The sequence below is a fragment of the Maylandia zebra genome, linkage group LG8 (genome assembly GCF_041146795.1).
Source record: "Maylandia zebra isolate NMK-2024a linkage group LG8, Mzebra_GT3a, whole genome shotgun sequence".
NCBI classification, from domain to species: Eukaryota; Metazoa; Chordata; class Actinopteri; order Cichliformes; family Cichlidae; genus Maylandia; species Maylandia zebra.
This window is the reverse complement of record NC_135174.1, coordinates 6,479,425-6,499,018: the sequence shown is the minus strand read 5'-3', so window position 1 is coordinate 6,499,018 and position 19,594 is coordinate 6,479,425. Positions and strand designations below refer to the sequence as shown.

The following is a 19,594-nucleotide window of genomic DNA, read 5'->3' as shown; positions in this document are numbered from 1 at the left end:
ACCCCCGGTTTTGTAATATTTTTGTTATTCCTGCGGATTGTGGATTGAGACCGATGAACTGAATTGCATTGAACCTGGATGTTGTCTTACAATCGCAGCAGGGTTATTCAAGTGCAGCATTCAAGTTGCTGCCATTCAATGTGATCACTGCCATTTGCTTTTGATTTTTTGTCTTTTTTTTTGCTTTGCTTTTTTGTCTATTAATCCAATTAAATTGTCTGTTAAGTATGGTGTTGACCATGAAGTAGGACAGGCTTCAGATAGACCAGAGGTCAACTGGATGTAGCCCCAAACAGAAAGTCACTATGAAAGCAACAAAGACAGCAATTATCAGGTGTCTCCCTTCATAAATGCAGGTGTGGCGTATAGAGGAGAAGAGCCGGAGACCAAAGGCAGTCGGCTGCTAGAGGAGGACCGATCACCAACCACTTACCAATTCTGCTTGAACCATCAAGTGTATTTAATTCTGGCCCAGGGAAAGACGAACCATGGAATAGTGAAATCTCAATAGGTTATTCTTACTTTTAACCACCTGGGGGAGCTTGTCTGTATTTGCCTGTGGCTCTTGTGTTGAGCCCAAGGGCACATGACGATCCAGAGATTAACAAAGAAAAAAAAATGATGCTGAGTTAATCAGTAGAGAGACAGACAACCATTCAAACTCACATTCACACCTGTGGGCAATATGAAAATCCCTAGTTAACCTAACCTCATTAATTGCATGTCTTAAGGCATGAGCTGACCTTGACAAACAAAACGTAGTTTAACAAACACTCCCTTGAAAATGGTCAGTTACAAGGCCTGGGATCAAAATAAGTTATTAGTAGCCAATATCCAAATTAAAAAAAAATAAACTGTGGATAACTATTTTTCTATTGTTTTTCTATTCTCTTACTTTTCTTTATTAATGACCCCAAAACTGGTAGCTGGTGGTTTATTCTTACCTGAAGTGCCCCATTGGTAGAGTTCATGTTGAGCAACCTGTCTGCTTCTTACTTTCTCTTCTTCGGGTAACTCCCACTGGTGTCCTGTGGCAGCTGTGAACTGGATTAATGCTGTCTCTCCTGGTTTTTGAGTCATTCTCAGATACCCTGCAAGGAGTTAAGTTCCCTGCTAAGTAAGTATTACTTTTCAGTGAACCTAGTTTACCAAAATTGTCTGCAAGAGATGGTATAAATTGCTTCTTTTCCCTAGAATACGTAATGAATGATATGCTTGGTTTTATTTGGGTGATAGAGAGCTGCTGATGCAAACAGATTTGCTTTGATCATTTTAAACAGATATTGGGAGAAATATTTTATATTTAAGAAAAGTGCCTTTAGGTGAGTTTGTGGAAACAAAATGTTGCATATCAAAAGTAAAAGTACCACTCTTACCTGTCTAATTTAATTTTTTTTATTAATTTAGTCAAATATGCATTGCTTTGATCTGTATAAGTCACATCCATTACATTTTATTATTTATTGTTTGTTTACTATTTGTTTTGCTATTATTTGCTTTTATTACTTTTAATAGATGATGCCTTTAAATTGTAAATGATGTGGATGCATGTGCAGGAAGCTGGCTGTTTACCATGATGACAGATGTGCAAACTTAGATCAAAGCTACAAAACTTATCATATTCCAACCATCTTAATGTGGACAGAATAATTGTTAGTTGAGGAGCTGCAGCTGTCCGATGAATGCAGAGGTTTAAAGTACAATATTATTCCCTGAAATGGGAACAAAAGTCTACTTTATTGGGAAATTAAAGAGAAAAATTATTAAGGATTACTGTGTGCTGCGGAGTATTGTTGATCAGCAGACTCCTGATCAATGTACTGTGACACACAATGTTGTTAGTAATGTACAGCCAAAGTCTATCACAACAAAAGATCAGGCATCAAATATTACAGAATGGAGTATCTATCAAGGAGTATCTTCATACCTAACCTGGTTTCAGGTGTCTTCCATGGATCAGTTATTCCACTTTCTGTTTTTTTGCAGGCTATCAGCATTCTTACTATTCTTTAAGGAAGCTGTCGAAACTTGTTGCAGGTTTTTTTTTTGTAATTCCACATAAAACGATCGCGCTCAGTAAAAGTGAAGTGTATTGTGTGTGCAAGTTCCTTTTGAGATGCTCACTGATTGCACAGCTTTAAACAAACTAACCTGACAAACACTGAAGCTTAAAAACATTCAGCTTTTGTTAGAGCATTTTAAAAGTTTGCTTTCACTCATTGTTTGCATAAATGACTGCTATGGTTGTTTTCTCAAATTTTATGATGATCTTAAATTACACAATAAAAAATAAATTAAGACTACAAAACCCTGTTTCTAAAACAGCAACACTTTTCTGCTTCCTTCCAGTTTTTAAAGACATTGAGGCTTCCAGGATGTTCTACCTGTGCATATGCTTGAGTCTGTTCTTTGCTCTACAAAGCACTGTATCATCAGATCAAGGTAATTATACAATGTGTGCATCAAAAATAGAAGTATTGCTATTCATGTAAATGCATTAGAAAGAAGAAATATAATAATATCATTTGGTGCTTTTTTTGCTTTCAGCTGTGTCAGTGAATTGCAGCAAGACTGCAGAAGTTAGACAAAGTGTGACTCTAAATTGTACCATAAATTGGAAAGATGGCTCAAACTGTAGCGTTTTTGATATATATACCGTGGAGAACAAAAATGAGCCCATACAATGTTACAGGAGTTTGACAAAACACATCTGTAAAGGGGATCGTCTGAAGTATGTCTCAGTGACCGTCCCAAGTGTCACGAAAGAGGTGAACGTTACAGTTGAAATCAGGTCAGGCTGTGGTATGGCTAAATCCCATCCTGCACAACTATTCCCTTCTGCAGGTTAGTAAGTTTCAGTAATATCATCAGAAATATACAGTACTGTGCAAAAGCTTTAGGCAGGTGAGAAAAAATGTTGTAAACAGAGAATGCTTTCAAAAATGGAAAAGTTAATAATTGATTTTTGTCAATCAACAAAATGCAGTGAATGAACAAAAGAGAAATCTCATTCAAATCAATATTTGGTGTGACCACCCTTTGCCTTCAAAACATCATCAATTCTTCCTGGCTAAGAGATAAGAGATAAGATAAGAGGAGCCTCTGTTAGTCCCACACGTGGGAAACTAACCACAGATCTTCTGTGGACGTAGGCTTCCTCACATCCTTCTGTCTCTTCATATAATGCCAGACACACACAATGATATTGAAATCAGACCTCTGCGGGCGCCATACCATCGTTAGGGGTCGTTGTCCTGCTGCACAATACATTTGGGGCCAATAAACAATCATTTATATTTCTGAAAGCATTCTTTGTTTACAACCTTTTTTTTAACACCTACCTAAAACTTTTGCACAGTACTGTACATTTACAAGAAATATGTCTGTGAATTAATATTTTGTATTTCAATTGTATTTCATGCTCATGTTAACTGTACTTTAATAAATGTACTTTACTTTGTCAGCTTCAGTAAGGGTGACAGGAAATGGACGAGGAATGCAGGAGAAGTCACATGCGATGGCCGTCGTACTCTGTGTTTTTCCCACAGCTGTGTCCATTTTCTCTCTATAGAAGTCACAGACACACAGAAATGTAAGTGGCACAGATTCTGCACTGTGAATTAAAGACTGATTGTGGTGTTATGTGGCATGTATTTGATGTATGAATGTGGATCCACCTGCTTCCCAAAAACATTACTGTCATTACTCGATAGGTTTATACAAACAACAACAACGAGCACAGCTGCAGCTGAATATTGTCTGCTGTGCTCCTGAGAGGAGCTTTGTTACAAAACTACTGTTTACTTTCATTCAGTGATGTGTGAACACTGCCTCTGTACTGTACACAAGCCTACAATGTCTCCAGTTAATGGTGGGATAGTGTGACCACAATAAATTCTAAATATTGTATAATCTGTTTGTTTGTTTGTTTGTTTGTTTGTTTGTTTGTTTGTTTGTTTGTTTGTTTGTTTGTTTGTTTGTTTGTTTGTTTGTTTGTTTGTTTGTTTGTTTGTTTGTTTGTTTGTTTGTTTGTTTTTGGAGGGTATTTTATATTTGATTACATGTGGAATAAAACCTGAAAATCTCTCTGTTACGTCCCCCCACCACATTACAATCTAGCATCTACAAACTGCACCTTGACTAGTGTACAAAGAAATCTAATTGTGTTACTGTAATGTGGCCAGCTAGAAACAGACCCTGATGATGTTACTAGGGCTGTCTCAGCTATGTCTGGAAAACCTGTGCTGCAATCTTGCTGGCTGTTTTACAAAGATCATAGCCACTCCTTAAGCAAGAGGAAATTATGAGATGTCAGATAAATAGTCAATTTTCAGTCTGCTTGGACAACCACATATTTGATTCTGGCCCAATGTACGATCACAGATAATTCTTCCATTCAGCCAGGGAACTGGTCAAAAACACGGCTCCATTTGAAGCTGAGCTGACGGCACATGTGTCAAAAGAAAACCAAGACATTGAGAGACAGAGTCAGCGAGGAAAAAAACAAACAGAATAACCTTATTTTATGTTTTTATTTTACTAGTTAATAAGCAAGTGTACCCCCGGGTCCAAAACATACATACAAATACACTATACATAAGGGTTAGAATATAATATATATAAATGCACAAATTAATTACATAATCACGTTGAGGCAGTTACCTAACAGCAGAAGCATAGTCCAACCTGTTATAATACTTTGTGATATGTCGTTATATATGATGTCATTTTTATCTATTTGTTTACAAATGTCAGGAAGTCACAAGCAAAGTCAGGCCGATGTCACAGAATGTCACATGATATTAAATATAGGCTGGCAAATCAGCATCTCTCAGTGGGCAATCATAATACAGCAGTTTTCTTTTCATTTGTGGATTAAAGCTGCTGTTCATATTTGTGGCCACCAAATGTCACCAAAGAAGCATGTGTTGAAAAGCTTCAGTAGTGAACCTTTTTCAATACATGAGCCGGTGCTGCAGAAAGCTTCATTTGGCCATTACCAACTCCTCATAATAAGAAACAAAACACCACAAAAGTTCATACCAGGCTTCACTGCTACAGTAAAGAATAACCCTTCCTTATAAAGCAGCAAAGTCATCAGGAACAAATGTGCGATTCACACAAGGTGTGTGGAGACCAGTTTCTAGTTAAGTGACGAGGATGGAAAGAGAGAGGACAAGAAAAAAAACATTGTTTAATAAAACAAGGGTTTGTACAGTATGAATTCAGAAACTTTAATATAAAGCAACTCTATTACCAGTTTACTTCATGTACAGGTATATTGAATGGCAGCCTGAGTTTCTAGTGTCTGTACTGATTAATGCTACTTTAAGTGCTCAATGATTTGTATGTGATTCTGTGTAAATATGAGACTGCACTCATGTTGTGCGTGTATCTCATCTGATCTGCTTTGCCACAAATAGTTCTTTACCTTGAGCCCTTGCCTTGGGTATGGTAACTAAAGGCTCCACCCTGAAAAGGGTGGATGAGATTGAAATGTCTGATTATTCACTCTGAATTATTCTTAGACACTACAATAGGTCATCCAACTGATTAGGTTGCTTTTCAAGATAGCCTTATAATGTTTATTCAGTTGAGTTGAGGTTTGATGATGAGGCTGATTACATTTGCAAACAGCATATTTCATTAACATAAATTACAAGGCACTGCATGCATAAAAGTTTCAACTTAGAATCTCCCCCGCTGTCATATATTTGTCATGTGAAGCTCTAAAAAGTCTGAACCTCTCTGAAACAAGAGCTGTCTCATTTCAGTGTAGACACTCTGATGATGCTGAAGTTGATGTAGTCGCCATTATGTCGCCCATTTGTTTTGGGTTTTGCGTTTTTAGCTTCAGTGCTACCTCCTTGGCCCGCATAAATATTTAGAGGCGAGGCTAGAATGTATGTCACGAGCTAACATTCGCAAGTACCCCGAGGAAATGCAGTTTCCTCTTTCATTTCTTGAGTGTGCGTCTTGGTTAGCATGAGCATGCTCAAATGCAGAATCAAAATAAGTATATTTACCTGGTACAAAAAGGTGTTTTTAGCATCTGGCTTCCACTACAACTCAACAACATTAGTGCTGCTGATATTTACTTGTTTGTGATTTTGTGGACGATTTCCTGTCTTTAAACTGGCAAACGAATAAGATTAAGTTCCTTCAGAGGGCGTTCAGCACAGATTTAGATCACACATTAGATTGTTGATGTGATTGGCACTCTGTCAGTAAAAGTGAACTGAATCGAAATAGTTTGGCTCAGCATCAGCGCTACAGTCATGAGTAAACGTTTCTGTTCTCTCCGTGAGATTTCTTATGCAACACCTGCTTTGGCACCTATTTCACGGTGCCAAAGGAATGTAAAACCTGCTGCAGGGAGCTCTGTGAGGATTTAAATGACAAGCCGGCAGCAAGGTTGATGAGTTCCTGGAGTTTTTTATCACCTTTACCCAGAAAAGTAGCTTAGAGTCAAAAGACTCTGCAGTTGTGTGGTTCCGCACACATTAGCTTCAGCTGCTGGTTTGTTTGTTTTGGATTATTTATTTTTTTTACATCAGTCATGTAGATTTATCATGTAGGGTTGAGTCATCCTGCAAGAAAATGGTAATGTTAAATAAAAGCCTTTGTGAATAATAAAAGGATACATTTGAGTTTTGTATAATCTGTTCAAAGTGGTTTCTGTTTTACAAATGCAGTGAATGGCGGTGCATTGTTTAGTGCTGGCACTTTTTCTGCAGAGTTTGTGAACAGGTCAGAGCTGTTGTTTGTTACGTTTCTTTGTTCTCCCTGTGCCTGTGTGGCATTTCCTCCCAGCACTCTGGTATCCTCCAAAGGCATGTTTGGCAGTTTAACTTGTGATTCTAAACTGGTTATGGGCATGTTTGTGGGGGTGTATGGTTGTCTTTAACTCTATGTCAGCTTCACGCTTTATTGAGAGGATAAACGGTCAAAAATGAATACACTACCAGTCAAACTTTCTCATTTAATGGTTCTTCTTTATTTTTACTACTTTCTACATTGTAGATACATACTGAAGACATCAAATATAGAGAGCGGGATATATGGAATTATGCAGCAAAGCAAAAATACTGATAAATAACTCTGAATATATCTTATATTTTAGATTCCTGAAAGCAGCCACCCTTTGCTTTGTCGACGGCGCTGCAAACCCTTGGCCTTCTTTCAGTGAGGTTCGTGATGTAGTCAAATGAAATGGTTTTCACTTCACATGTGTGCCTTCTCAAGGTTCATTGTGAGACCATCAGATGTGTTGTGCAGAAGTCAGGTTGGTACACAGCTGACAGCCCTATTTGACAGCGATTAGAATTCATATTATGGCGAGAACCAATCAGCTAAGTAAAGAGAAACAACAGTCTGACTGCTTGCTCAAAGGGGGTCATGTGATTGTTGGGTTTTCCTCTGTATGTATTATTGTAGGGTCTCTGCCTTGCAACATAAATCACCTTGAGGTGACTGTTGCTGTTATTTGTTTCTGGATAAATAGAATTGAATCATTAGTTTAAGAACTGAAGCTCAGTGAGTCCGGAAAATTGCTAAAACTTTGAATGTGTCCTCAAGTGCAGTGGTGAAAAACCATTAAGCGCTGTGATAAAGATTAGGGCCCAGATAAATGCCACACAGAGTTCCAGGAGCAGACACTTATTTACATCAACTGATCAGAAGAAACTGTGCGAATCAGATCTTTATGGTCTAAAACCACTGATAAGAAACCATTGCTAAGGAAAAGCAACAAGCAGAACAGCTTTGTTTGGGCAAAGAAACACAAGGGATGAACATTAGACCTGTGAAAATCTGTGTTTTTGTCCAAATTTGAGATCTTCGTTTCCAGTCGCCGTGTCTGTCTGCGACACAGAAAAGGTGAACGGATGGTCTCTACTTGCATGGTTCCCACCGTGAAGCATGGAGGAGGAGGTGGTATAGTGTGGGGGTGCTTTGGTGGTGACACTGTTGGAGATTTATTCAAAACTGAAGGCAACATGCCTTCCCATCCAGTTTAGTTCTACCATCATTTATTTTTCAACAATGACCCCAAACACACCTCCAGGCTGTGTAAAGGCTATCTGACCAAGAAGGAGAGTGATGGAGTGCTGCGCCAGATGGCCTGGCCTCCACAATTGCCTGACCTAAACCCAATCGAGGTTCGGTTTGAGATGGACCGCAGAGTGAAGGCAAAAGGCCAACAAGTGCATCTCTGGGAACTTCTTCAGGAATGTTGGAAACCTATTTCAGCTGACGACCTCATGAAGCTCATCGACAGAATGCCAAGAGTGTGCAAAGCAGTGATTAAAGCAAAGGGTGGACATTTTGAAGAATCTAAAGCATGAAACATGTTTTGAGGTATTTCACACTTTTTTATTTACTACATAATTCCATATGTGTTCATTCATAGTTTTGATGGCTTCAGTGAGAGTCTACAATGTAAATAGTCATGAAAGTAAAGATAAACCATTAAAGGAAAGGTGTGTCCAAACTTTTGACTGGTAGTGTACACGTGAAGGTATGAAAAAAACTCAAAGCAAAAATGTGTGACAGCTAAGTCTGTATGAGTTCCCTCTTTTACCTTTAAATTAACTAATAAATTAAAGTGAATGGTGGCACAGTGGGTAGCACTGTTGTTGCGAAGCAAGAAGGTCCTGAGTTCCGGCTTCCTCCCACCGTCCAAAGACATGCACCCCCTGCGACCCTGAAGAGGATACGTGGATGGATTGATTAAACTGGCATTAGCAATAAAAACAAGACTACAACTTATGTTCAATACTAATTTGTATTATATGCTGATTAAAAAATATAATATATGAAAATAAAAGAATGAAACTAATAACAGCATTCTCATTATAAAGCATTGTCTTTAACCTTTGCTTATTTCTTTTATTCTTACCTGAAAGGCCTCACAACTAGTTTTTGAATTCAGTCTGTTTTTTAACTTACCAACCAAACTTTTAGTAAAATCTAAAAAATCATTTCAAGCCAGTGTTATTCACTGACGAAGAAAAAAAGCATTTAGATCCAGTTCATTTGTTCTCTCATAAATGAAAAGTGTCACCTTAGACCCTGTTTTAAGGAATGTGTTTGCCTCTTGTTTTCCATTCTTCTTTGCCAATGAGTCTTGTAATCTCTGCAGGCAGTTTCATTTCACCTGCAAGAAACTCCCCCTGGTATCATGTGTCACCTCGACTGGATAATCTAATCTGCCCTGATTTTTTACGACTCATTCACAAATGTTGTCCAAAGAGAGACGTTCTCTACCAAGTAAGTATTAATCCTTTTTTTATGTATTTTAACTAATTCTACATGCTGGTAATTGTTAACAGTCTCATTTTCTTTCAAAAAAGGTTATAAATCATATGCATCTTTTTATCAGGGTAATCAAGTCATTTAAATGTAAATAATGTTGCTTAGAAAACCTTCAACAAATTGCTCACATAGTAAAAGTTACTTCTTTACTTAATGCTTAAAGAAATTTACAAAAGCAAAATTTTGACTAACAAAAAAAAAAGTGCTTATTATGTAAAAAGGCTCATTTGGGGTATCTAAATTTTTATTACTATATCTATCTATATAAAAAAAAAAGTGAATACAACAATTAATTCATTTTATTAGTTTAAACAAAAATTATTATATTTTGTGATTTACAGTTTCTACACCTTACTACTAAATGCTTTCCTCTGTTTTTCTTTCTGCATCTGACAAGCTGTAATTTATAAGCAATCTATGCCACTTGTAGCTAGAAGCTAACAGGTAACACGAGTTTCCAGGCAAAAAGGAGAAAGAAGAATATTAATAAGGAAGTACTAGAATAACTGCAGCACTCCATGAATGCAGAAGCATAAAGTGTCGGAATATGAATCTGCTTTTATTGGGGAAACCACCAAAAATGCTTCTTGGGTGCTTTTCACTGTCATCCAGGAGACTGTTTAACAATATTAAGTCATCCTAATCTGGGGAGTCTTACAGAATACAGAAGAATGTACCGAACACATATGCTCAGAAGCACATAAAATGTGACACTAAAAAAAAGAGGTGGGATTATTCCAAACAGTCCATTTTGTCCGTTAACACCCGTAAAGTTTTCTGTTTTAATTCTGCAAAGCTATGAATCTGGTCTCAGCAGTGCCACGTGACTTGATGATGGCACATGACCTACAGAAGCTCCTGTTTGAACCAACATTCTTGGCAGCTGTTGTGGAGCTGTTCAAACTTGTCAATCTCACAATTGTTTGGTTTTCACAGCAAACTAAAGTAGGAAGCGTGACTCCACATGTGACAGAAGATACAATGCGTGTAACACTGCTGATATGTCCGTTTATGTCTTAATAGAACTATTATAATCATATGTTACTGTCGCTGCTGTTTTTCTTGCATTCTCAAATGATAGAAATTTAAATGATTTTTTAGGGATAAGCACATTTTACTTTATGTTTAATGTGTCAAAGAGAACATGTTTCTTGTGTTTTCTAAAACAGCATGACTTTATGTGAACCTGCAGTAATGACTTTGTTCTTTCCAGCCGTTTGGGGTGAGGTGAAGCTTCCAGGATGTTGTACATGTTGACATGTTTGAGTTTGTTCTGTGCTCTACAAAGAAGTGTTTCATCAGATGAAGGTATTTCTATACTGCTTGTACCAGATATGTTACTAATAGACATGAGCGCTCTAAAGGAAGAAGAAATTGAACATCAAATATTTCCTTTCTTTCAGCTGTGTCACTTAATTGCAACAACACTGTCAGTGCTACAGCTGGAGAAAATGTGACTCTAAATTGTTCCATAACTTCGACTTTTGGAGGGAAAGTGTGTACTGGTCAAAAGTATGACTGGCATAACACAAATGGCAACAAACTATGTGAAACTGATGCCACAAAATACACTTGTGCATGGGATGCCCTTACCTACCTGTCACTGACCATCTCAAATGTCCAAGAAGAGGCAAATGTCACAGCTGAAATCGTGTCAATCTGTGGAATGGTGAAATCACTTCCTGTCAGAGTACAGCTAATCATTGGTGAGTGTATGTTTAGTTCAGATATCCAGAATAAATTGTTGTCATTGCCACTGTTAAAATAACTGCAATTTACTATCCAGATCCAAAAACGGACGTTTTCCAACCAACAACACCACCAGATAATGGTAAGCTGAAAGACAACGACTTAACCATTGTACATTATTACATATTGTAACAAATTTTATTCAGTGAATCAGTTAGAATAACTGTATTCCACTTCCATGCGTGAATCAGGTCCAGGAACAGAACGCAGCAGGCAGCGGGAGGAGTCAACACGCGTGACCACCATTGTACTTTGTGTTTTTGCCTCTGCTGTAGTTGTGTTCATTTTGTATTTCCTGTATAGAACTTACAGACGCAGAGTAAGAGAGAGGACAGTGACATACACTGCACCAGTCAGTAAAGACTTCACGGTTGTTTAAAAATTTATTTTTTCTTTGTATGATTGTTTATCAGTGCGAGGGGAATATGAATGTATATGAATGTATGTGACATATTTTCCATTTGTAAAAGATGCTGCTCATCACTGCTGACTCTTTGATCATCATATTGTTTGTTTGTTTTTTATTAACCTTTTTTTTTTTTAGACTTCTTTGATGTCTTATATACAATATATAGATATACAATAACAGGATGTGAATAACAGAGCGTTCACATGACTTTCAGTCTGCTCAGTAAAATGAAACAATTTTGGGGAAATTTAAGAACATTTGGGACTGAACCTGTTATGTGTCTGATGAATGTCTACAGATTTGTCACAGCTCTGACTCTTCATTGTGTGAACATCAGGTCAATTTTGTTTACTTATCATCCACGATCTAATAGGGAAATGATCCAAAGTTGGATTACATACTTACTTTGTAAATCCACTGATGTTTCTGTACCTTGACTTCTTTACATAATTGTGACCACAGCTCACAGTAAAAATCATCCAACTGTTACTTTAGGCTGTGATGGATGAATGAATGGACAGATGGGACTCTCGTGGGCTGTGGATAATGCATTTCCCTGTTCCACACATGGATTTTTTGCCACCTGTGTAGCATTATTATATGTTAACTCAAGTAAACTCAAAGACTGTGGCAAGACAGTCCGTCCACATCGTTACATCATTACAGTGCTGCTGTTTTTGTTGCACATTGGTTGGCACATTATCAGACATATACTTCCTTCAGAAATGACAGAGAGCAAAAAAAGAGCAAAAGGAAGATTGACTGGTAATATTTTTCCAGGCCTACGTGTAAACCACTGTTTGTTAAGATGTTAGCCCAAAATTAAATGTCAGTGTTGTGTTTATAGATGTTTACAGCTAACACCTAATGCTGGAGTTAAAAGAGTCACTTGTCACTACAGAATAACTGTAAATGTAATAACTGTGTAAAATTGAACAGTGTTTTGTTCAAAATACACTCAACTTGTAACAAGTCTTTCAATCAAATGTGTCATGGGTTTTTTTTCATCCCATTTGAAACTATTCCAGCCTCCTGAAATGACCCATACGAGCATTTCTCCCTGAAAGGATTAAAGAGAATCTGTGTTAGGTGAACCTTTAGGTCAAGTGACATACAAAAAAAAGTTTTTAAAAATTCTTTCATGTAGTTTCAAAAGACGGTGAAGCTTCCATGATTGACTCAAACATATCCACAGGTAGAACACCTGGAACCTGGAACACACTGGAACCATCATCTTTTCTATTATCCCTTCACTTTCAAGCCTCAACAGTTACTTTTTCACAAGAGGCATGAAAGGTTTAGGTACTCGTCTGACTGCGTGAACTGCATATGGCTGTGCATCTTGTTTAAGAATTATTTTAACTGGTTCAGTTTTTCATAGTCTACTTGTACCAAAACGGTACTGATGTTTTCCACTCATCTGCTGAGTAAACTGCTATTTTGCCCTTTAAACATTATAGACTTTAGGAAGTGTATTAAAGGTTTCTTCACTTCTTACAGTCACATATGGTCCAGTATCTATTTTTAATGTCAGAGGAACATCATCAATGTTCATGGTGACAGTTCACTTATCCTGGCTATTTTTTTTTTTTTTTTTTTTTTTTTTGCTGTTTTTGAAGTCACCTCATGCATGAGAATATCACCGGGTTAACACGAGACATTATTTTATGTATACTGTTGGCCAAGCACAATAAAAATGACCGTTTTTAAATTAACTTTGCAAACATCACAGATGAAATATTTGGGGTTTTATTTCCTGGACTGAGCCACTGTACTTGCTGTCATTGCTGAACATCTGCCCCCCTTCCTTCTCTCACATAATGAGCCCAGTCTACCACTGCATCTGATTGGCCGAATGGTGTTCAAAATAAAGTCTCAGCAGGGCTGATGGCTATTAATAACTGAAATTATCTCACAGACCAGATGTGGCTCACGGGCTGTATGTTTGTCACCACTGACCTAATCTGCCCTGTTTGTTATGACTCCTTTTCAAATGTTCTCCAAAGACAGAAGTTCTCTGCCAAGTATCACTGGTTCTTTTACATATTTTAACAAAATTCTCTTCATGCTAGTGTTATTTGGCTTTTCTTCCCTTGACAAAGTCATGAAACATATGCATATTTTTATATGCAATGCAAGTCTAATAATGCAAATAGATTTGTTTAGATAACCTAAATTGCTCACAAAGTTTTATTTAAGAAAATTAAGTTTACAAAAGTAAAATGCTGAGTATCAAAATTAAAAGTTCTTATTATGTAAAGAGACGAACTAATTTAAACAAAATTTATTACATTTTGTTATTTAGTGTTTCTTACAATAACTACTAAACTTTTTGCCCTGTTTTTGCACAATATGAGATTAGATGTCACATTTACAGGCATTCTCTTTTATCTGGAAACTGACCAGTTATTCTGGCAATAAAAAATCTGTTAATTACAAATCCTCTGAGGACTGTTACACAATAACATATTTATGGGCAGAGATAAATAAGAATTCTGCTGCTGCTTCTGTAAAGTCTATAAAATGTTACACTAAAGGAGAGCAGTTAACGTTATTGTTATTGAAGTTATCTATGTATTTGTGCTGAAATGTGGGAAAAACTCAAATAAACAGAAAGCTTGCATGCTATCTTTGCACTTAACTGTTTCTAGTATTTATCTCTGCTGTTTCTTTTGCACTCTCAAATATGAGAAATGTTTAAATCTGTATTTTCAGTAATCAGTATACAGTATACTTACAACTACTACTCAAAGAAACATGAACTAAACTTAGCACAAAGGACATTTGTGTTTGGCCAATTATGTCTTTCTTGTAACAATGCTTAATGCCAATAAAGCTTATGTAGCAGGATACTTGCTCAGCTGGTGTCTGCTCCAAGTATGCCATGTTTCACTGATCTGATTAGGGTCTGTGCTATAGGGCAACTTCAAGCTGGCAAGTTGCAGCATTACTTGGATCTGCTCATAGCCAGTGTCCAGCCTCATAAGGCTTGTCATGATTCACGGCCAGACCTGTTTGCGCTGGTGTCAGCAACATGTGCACTCTAACCTGAATATGCAGAGGAACATTATGTTTAGCGATGTGTATTTGCGAGTGGAGAGGATGGCATGGCCTGCCTGCAGACTTGACTTTTTGAACACTTGTGGGATCAGCCTGGGCGTGCTGTTCATATCAGAGTGACCAGCACAACTACACTGGCTGACTTGCAGTGAATGCTTGTTGAAGAATGGGATTCTACACCAGTTTGTGACCAAGGTAGTGAAGAAGAGGTGCAAGGCTGTTGTGGCTGTGTTTGGTTCTTTCATATAAATAGGGTTCAATTGCCAGTATGTCGTGTTTCTTCAGACTTATCACTGGTGGAGAATATCCACCAATCCACATGCTCAACTCTGCTGCTCAACCCAAAAATGCATTTGACTGACAAATGTTGCACCATTTAAGGGGAATAAACCATATAAGATTTCACTGCCATGAAGCATTGTTACAATAATGATGTAATCAAGCCAGTAATCAGATTTTGAGATGACTTTTTCATTTAAAACAAATATACAGGCAAAACCCTGTTTCTTGATTCATATGTGTTTTTTTTCTTTCCAGTAATTTCAAGTGAAGTGAAGCTTCCAGAATGTCCTGTGTGTGGAAATGGTTAAGTCTGTTCTGTGCTCTACAAAACAGTGTCTCATCAGTACAAAAGTATGTACCAAAAAGCATGACAACTCTAAATACATAAGGAAGAATAAATGTAATAATATATTAAACAATATTTTAATATTTTTTCTCTTTCAGTGGTGTCACTTAATTGCAGTAACCCTGACTATGTTACATTTGGAAAAAACGTGACTCTAAATTGTTACATAAATTCAAAAGGGGGCTCAGACTGTAGAGCTCTAAATTATTCCTGGATAAACCAAAATCATACCAAACTCTGTGGCTTGTCACAATACGGCTGTAAATGGGATCCCCCGAATAGCTTGTCAGTGACCATCTTAAATATCCAAAGAGAGGAAAATGTCATAGCTGAAATCGTGTTAAACTGTTGCGTCCACTTACAGAGTGAGTATCTATCAGCATCTTAAAATTTATGTGTTTGAATGAGTGTATGTTTTGTTCAGACATACATAAATTGTATTCAGTGCATCTGTTAGAATAACTGTGTTGTACTTTGTCAGGTGGACCAGCTCCAACACTAGGTCACATCATTAGGCCCGAGGAGTCAACACGCGTGACAACCATTGTACGTTGTGTTTTTGCCTCTGCTGTTGCTGTAGTAATTTTGTATTTCCTGTATAGAACTTACAGGTACAGAGTAAGTGAGAGGACGGTGACATAGACTGCACCAGTCTGTAGCAGAACATAAATGCATATGTTTGCTGTTTGTGAAAGATTCGGCTCATCAGTTACCACAACTGACTCTGTACATAGAGAATAATTTTTAGAATTCTTTGATGCAGTCTAATATGCATACAATAATAGGATGTGAATAATAAAGCATTCCACGTGACTTTAGTCTCCTGAGTAAAAGGGAAAGACTATGGGTCAAACTTGGGAATGTGAATTTCTTGCCTGATGAATAAACATTTAAGAAAAAATAGGACTGTACCTGTATGTGTTGTAAAACGGAGTCTAATTAATGTCCACAGAGTTGACTTCTCATCCATGTTCTCATTATGTGAAGTGACGAGAAGTTGGATAACCTACTTACTTTGTAAATCCATTGATGTCTGTCCACCTGGACTTCTTCACATAATTCTGATCACAGCTCACAGTAAAAGTCATCCAGCACTTGCTTTAGACTGTGATGGATGATGAAAGGGGATGTCATGGTGGAAACATAAATTCTTATCAATACAGTCCATATTTATACAGTAGACTGAATGAAGCATTGTAAACATGTTATTATGGAAACAATGTAATTCCTCTGAGACAACTCTTCCTCTGTTTCATCTTTTTTTTACCATTTCTTTCTGTGTATATGTGTCATTTGAAAGTGAAAACCATAATGGAAATAGGAATCATAAGAAAATGTACCGTGAAACTGAGAACTGTGAAAAGTGATTAATATCCTGTATGTGCCGCTTGTACAGATTAACTGTAAATCAGACAGTTTTCGTACAATGGAACATCTTTTCAAATAAATTTATGTCAGTAACAAACTCTTCCACATCTTTGATGTTATGTAGCACATATGCACACACCCACGTACAGCTGATAAAATACCAAGAGTCAGTGTCTCATTTCCTCTTTACGCCTCATTTCTCTTTGTCACACTCGTTCATGTTGTAGTCAATCTGTCTGTCAGTCAGAGAGCATATGCGCGAGCCTGACTGCATGATGAAAGCCTACTGGTGGAGCTGTGTGCTGGGACTGCTCTGCATGCCTGCGGAGGTAATATTAGACATCAGGAAAGGTGAGTGTGTTTTGGAATTTTTGAATCCACAAAAATTATAAATTTATGTGGGAAAAAATGTTTTTCACAGGTCTCTCTGCAGTCCTGTGAAAAACTAAGTGCACCCTATGATTTAGGAGCTTGCAGAAGCACTTAGGCAGCACTAGCTCGCAGTTATGCTTTGTCTGTGTGATTTTATCAGTCTCTTATGTTCTTTTGGAGAAATTTTGGGCCACTCTTCTTTACAGCACTGCTTCAGTTCACTGAGGTTTGCAGTCATTTGGTCATACACAGCTGTCTTAAGATCTGGCTGCAACATGATTAAGCTGAGTTATTGAACGCCTGGATTCTTTTGCTTCTCGGCCATTCTGTTGTAGATTTGCTGCTGTGCTTCGGATCGTGACACAATTTCAGCCATGCTTTGCTCTTAGACAGGTTGCCTCACATTTGAGTCTTGTTTTAGTACACAAAACAAGATCATTATGTGCTCATTAACTGCAGAGTGCCCAGGTCCTGTGGCTGCAAAACAAGACCAAATCACTACCCCTCCTCCACTATGCTTCACTGTTTACTGTGAGGTGTTCGCGCTGATATGCTGTGTTTGGTTTTCTCAGTGTCGTGCATCATGACCAAGGGTCCCCACATTGCTTTAACTCTGTCCAAAGTTCATAGTTCCAGAAGTCTAAACCTAAGCTCTTACGTTTTTTGCCTACTTCTCTGAGCCCTGCATGGTCTGACCCCAGGGTGAATTTATTGGGTTTTCTGCTCCTGGGAAGAAAACCCTGTTTTTTACATAACTGTAGATGTCATTGAAGATGAGTCTGAGTCATCTTTTCCTGTTTGTTTGCAGCTTCATCCTGTTTTGGGCCTCTTAGCAGTGTCTCAAAAAACCCATCATTTAAAAAGGTCTTTTTAAATCACTCTTTACAGTAAATGTAGTGATGCACCAAAAATATGTACGTAGAAGTTAGTTGTCTACAAAAAAAGCCCACTGCAAGTGACATGACTGGAATATGTTGCTGCAGCTAAATCTAGGTTAGGCCACTTTATATACAGTTACTGGGTGTAGTTTGGTTTTGTGGTTACCTTCTGCAGCCCCAACAACTGTACTGAACTGAGCAAATGACGAATTGGATCAAATTGTGCCTTTTCTGCTTTATTGCAATTAAAGTTTATTTGCCAGTGCCCTGTGGTGGAGCTGATGTATAAGGTGTTAAAACAAAACAAAAATTCTGCATAAGTGATTCTTTTAAACGATCCATCTCTCCTTGACAGCTTTCCAAAATCCTTCAGCCATCACTTTCATGAGAGTCAATTCATCTGCTGAAATCGTGTGCACCACATCCTTGGAAAATCCAATGGGGCTGTACATGCATAGGCGTTTCCACAAGGAACAAGATGTTGTGTACCTGGACTTGAATGGATTTTCAGTCACCAAGAATACCACATCTAACAAATTCAAAGGCCGAATAATCATAAGTCCAGCCAAGAAGATCACACAGGAACTTCGTGGGTTCACTTTCCAGTTGTCTTTGCTGGAGCTCGAGGACACAAACTTGTATTACTGCGAGTGGATTTACACGGACGAGAAATTCAACAAGCTGCTCATGACCAGCAACGGCACAGTCATTATCGTCAGAGGTGAAGAGAATTGTGCATTTCAGTATATGCAATCCACTTCCATTAAAAGTGGTGTAACTTTCAATTTAATTGTCTATAACGTGCTTTTTTCTCTCTCACACACAGAGGGTGGCCCAGAGGAACAATGCACAAACTCCATACTGGATCTGACCTTGATTTGCTCTGTCGTCATAGGATTTACTGTCATACTGTCCCTCATCATTGGAGTGCTGATTATGAGGTGCAAACGAGTAAGTGTGAAGTAGATAGACTTGTTGTTAAAAGTCAAGCAAAGAGGATGTGACTGTGTTCGAGTGAAAACGTTTCCTTTGTCTTCCTCCAGTATAAAAAGAAATTCAGACCTGCCGTGCCTGAATTACCACCAAGATCCCAGAGGCCTCGGCAGACCTGCTCTTGCCACCATCACAATGCTTACTTAGTTACATCTCTAAGCACGGATGTCAACACAGACTTCAGGGGTCTCCTGTAATGCTCAGAGACGGTGCAGTGCTAATAATTCAACACGCGGTGATGCACAGTTAATTGCACAGACGGCTTCAGATGGCTGAACTCGTAATCTTTAACCTTTTGCTGTAGTGCATCTCTCTTCCTTTTACAGAAATTTGTGTTTTATCTGCAGTAAAGTGATTGAGCTACCACATCCTGGTTTATGCTTAGTGTTCAGGTGCAATGTGTGAAGAGTGTGGGTGAAAAAAAACTGCAGACCAAGCACTTTTTCCTTTGATTTAGCACACGCTGGCTTTACCTGTTGAGTTTTCAACAGCTTTGTGTTGTTTTGTTCTTTTTTCTTTGTGAATGCTCTAAATGTTTTGAACCATAGTTTTCTACCTGATTTGATGTGTACAATAAATCAAAGATATTTTTAACATTTTGCCATTCCTTTGAAAAATCTTTGTTTTGTTGTATTTGTTTTTTAAATGATAAGAACAACTCAATGGGGCTCAATTCAAAGTACTAGTAAAAGTACAAAAGTATCAAAGCATCAAAATATTCTAGAAGTGAAATAGTGAATAGTATTAGTCAAATAGTGGAAGTACTGATATAACGCAGAAGGATCAGTTTCACAATCCCATACCGTGCATGCATATTGATTT

At 37.7% G+C, this 19,594-nt stretch overlaps 1 protein-coding gene and 2 long non-coding RNA genes across 3 annotated transcripts; all 3 read left to right on the top strand.

Moving 5' to 3' along the window:
• Positions 1-1,088: 1,088 nt before the first annotated feature.
• On the top strand, positions 1,089-3,912 carry LOC143419945 (uncharacterized). Its single transcript, XR_013099970.1, has 4 exons — positions 1,089-1,117; positions 2,350-2,442; positions 2,548-2,844; positions 3,465-3,912. It is a non-coding gene; the product is annotated as an uncharacterized LOC143419945 (long non-coding RNA).
• A 5,268-nt stretch (positions 3,913-9,180) lies between these two features.
• On the top strand, positions 9,181-11,962 carry LOC101469490 (uncharacterized). Its single transcript, XR_191355.3, has 5 exons — positions 9,181-9,270; positions 10,529-10,623; positions 10,719-11,021; positions 11,102-11,146; positions 11,256-11,962. It is a non-coding gene; the product is annotated as an uncharacterized LOC101469490 (long non-coding RNA).
• Positions 11,963-16,731: 4,769 nt separating this feature from the next.
• Positions 16,732-19,368, top strand: LOC101469199 (uncharacterized). The gene is made up of 4 exons (XM_004557496.2): positions 16,732-16,880; positions 18,135-18,500; positions 18,606-18,730; positions 18,823-19,368. Exons 1-4 carry the CDS (start codon positions 16,784-16,786, stop codon positions 18,967-18,969), a joined length of 735 nt encoding a protein of 244 aa, XP_004557553.1. The 5' UTR covers positions 16,732-16,783; the 3' UTR covers positions 18,970-19,368.
• Positions 19,369-19,594: the final 226 nt, after the last annotated feature.

Bases quoted from the DNA above. Each gene is read 5' to 3' on its own strand.
- LOC101469199 (XM_004557496.2), top strand. From the start codon at position 16,784: ATGCGCGAGCCTGACTGCATGATGAAAGCCTACTGGTGGAGCTGTGTG. The intron at 16,881-18,134 runs GTGAGTGTGTTT...TCTCCTTGACAG, and splicing joins AATATTAGACATCAGGAAAG to CTTTCCAAAATCCTTCAGCC. The intron at 18,731-18,822 runs GTAAGTGTGAAG...GTCTTCCTCCAG, and splicing joins TGATTATGAGGTGCAAACGA to TATAAAAAGAAATTCAGACC.